The sequence below is a fragment of the Contarinia nasturtii genome, unplaced genomic scaffold, assembly GCF_009176525.2.
Source record: "Contarinia nasturtii isolate CC-2019 unplaced genomic scaffold, AAFC_CNas_1.1 Cnas_scaffold_4421, whole genome shotgun sequence".
NCBI classification, from domain to species: domain Eukaryota; kingdom Metazoa; phylum Arthropoda; class Insecta; order Diptera; family Cecidomyiidae; genus Contarinia; species Contarinia nasturtii.
The window spans coordinates 1,056-3,260 of NW_022201712.1; the positions used below are offsets into that span (position 1 = coordinate 1,056).

At 32.4% G+C, this 2,205-nt stretch overlaps 1 protein-coding gene across 1 annotated transcript; it reads right to left on the reverse strand.

The window, feature by feature from the left end:
* Window positions 1-1,297: 1,297 nt before the first annotated feature.
* Window positions 1,298-2,130, reverse strand: LOC116351005 (aminoacyl tRNA synthase complex-interacting multifunctional protein 1; the record flags this gene model as incomplete). Its single annotated transcript, XM_031783030.1, has 1 exon — window positions 1,298-2,130. A coding segment is annotated over one exon (726 nt), but the record flags the coding sequence as incomplete, so codon positions are not given.
* Window positions 2,131-2,205: the final 75 nt, after the last annotated feature.

Sequence of the window (2,205 nt, forward strand, 5' to 3'; positions counted from 1 at the left end):
AAATGTTTTTTTTTATTTTGAAATGAAAACAAAGACTGTCACAAAACGGACTGTGAATCTTTCCATTTGACATCGAGTGACTTCTACAGTTACGTTCCAAACACACCAAGCCGTTGCTAAAATGACGATAAACAAAAAATGAATCTCATGTACAAGAATTCCATTTATTAATCACTGAATTTTGTTTTTTTTTTTTTCAACACAATGGCAACTTAACCATAATTACTTACCTTATTCTTAACAATAACTTCAAAATATTTTGATGCGAAAAAATCCCTATTTAGTTCAAAGAAATTAATTGATACGATGCAATGTTTACGAAGCACATTTTGAATGTAATCAGAAAAATCGGCTTCGATATGATACACACCAATACACACAGCTACCAACTGTCAAATCTCGTACACATTCAAACATGTTTCGAATTCGAAATTCGAATTTGAATTATGAAATAAAAAAAATAAAAAAAATAAAAAAATGTTTCTGAAACTAAAATCAAATCAAACAAATCTAAAAAAAGGTACATTTATAAATGTATTTCACAGTCACTTGAAATTCCTACGCAATGTTTTTTTTTATTCATGCACAATCGAAACACACACAGAGAGAAGAGAGTAAGATTTGTATTTTCATCCTCTTTTTTTTCCGGTTTGTTTTTCAAATTTTATTTGCTTAAAATCAATCGTATGAATACGATATTATGAACTCAACGAGTTTATGTTATTTACATTTGTTTACATTGTATTGCCGCTACAGTTTCTTAGAATATAATAACAAAAAGAGAAACAATCGAAACACACAGAAGATGTTGTTGTGTATCGCAACACGAAAAAGCCGAAAAAGTGGTTCACATTATGCCTATATTCTACCTTCCATTTGACACGAAAATTGCCACAAAAATGGGTTAAAGCGTTACATTTTTTAACGTTAAAATGTCCTAAAAACGTTACATATTTGTCCGTTTGATACTTATTATTTTCCACACACACATATATATATATTATTTACAGTGGCTCGTTTTTGCAACAAAAGAAAATCTACGACAAATTCAACATTCGTTCAAATGTTTTATGGTCATTTTTTTTTACTAGAATAAAGTATAAGTATTTTACAAATTTTTTTTACCTTTTTCCATTACATTAAACTTGTGCTAATATCTCCGCGAATTGTGTAAATTTGACAACAACAAAAACCTACCTTCAAACCATATTTGATAAATTATTGTGTACTTATTCTCCTTTCGAAAGTTTGAAAATTCAACAATTTTCGTTAACAAAAAAAACGCAAATTATACACATATATTTGCAAAGTTTCGATTTTTTTATTAAATTGAAAAAATGATTACCAAAAAAAGGTTTGTTGAACACAATGTTTCGCTTGAATTTCTTTCAATCAACAAAAATTTTATTTAACTGGTACGCATTTGAGCGATGCAGCTTTGAGCTGTCCCTTTTCTGGCACATACAATGGTTTTCCTTTGTAGCAAACAAGTAAATCATCGCTAGTTAAAAGATCTGGTGCAATTTGTTCCCAGATTTTCTTTTTCGGATTGAGTTGAGCGTCTGGTTTGCGTTCATAGCCTTCGCAATGAATGAAATCGCCCGGTTGTGAATTCGGTGGCACATTGATAAGTTCAACTTTTTCGGGTGTTGATGCACATAGAACCATACCTTCGGATAGAATGCCACGCATTTTAGCTGGTTTTAAATTGCAAAAAACAACAAGTAAACGATTTTGCATTTCTTCAATTGGAACGTGTCGAACCAAACCAGAAATGACCGTACGTGGTTTCTCTTCGCCAACATCAATTTTTTCGAGATACAATGCATCGGCATCGGGATGTTTTTGAACTTCAACAATACGACCAATTCTTAGATCAAGTCGACTGATATCAATCGGTTCATCGACACTAGCTGCAGTGACGGCGGTTGGTTTCTCCCATGGTTTCTTTTCGCCAGCTGGTTTATCGGTTTTTGGTTTTTTCTCTTTTGGTTGTTTGACCGCTGCTGAATTATCGACAGCTGCTGGTTTGGGTGATGCTTGAACATTATTCGCAACCGATACACTTTGTCTTGGCACCGCTATTTGCTGTTTACCTATGGGGAGAATCACAAAAAAAAGAATCGAATTAATTTAAAATAATCGGAAATAATCGGAAACATATGATTGTCCGAGAATGAATGTGAGTCTTCTCCTGAGAGTTTA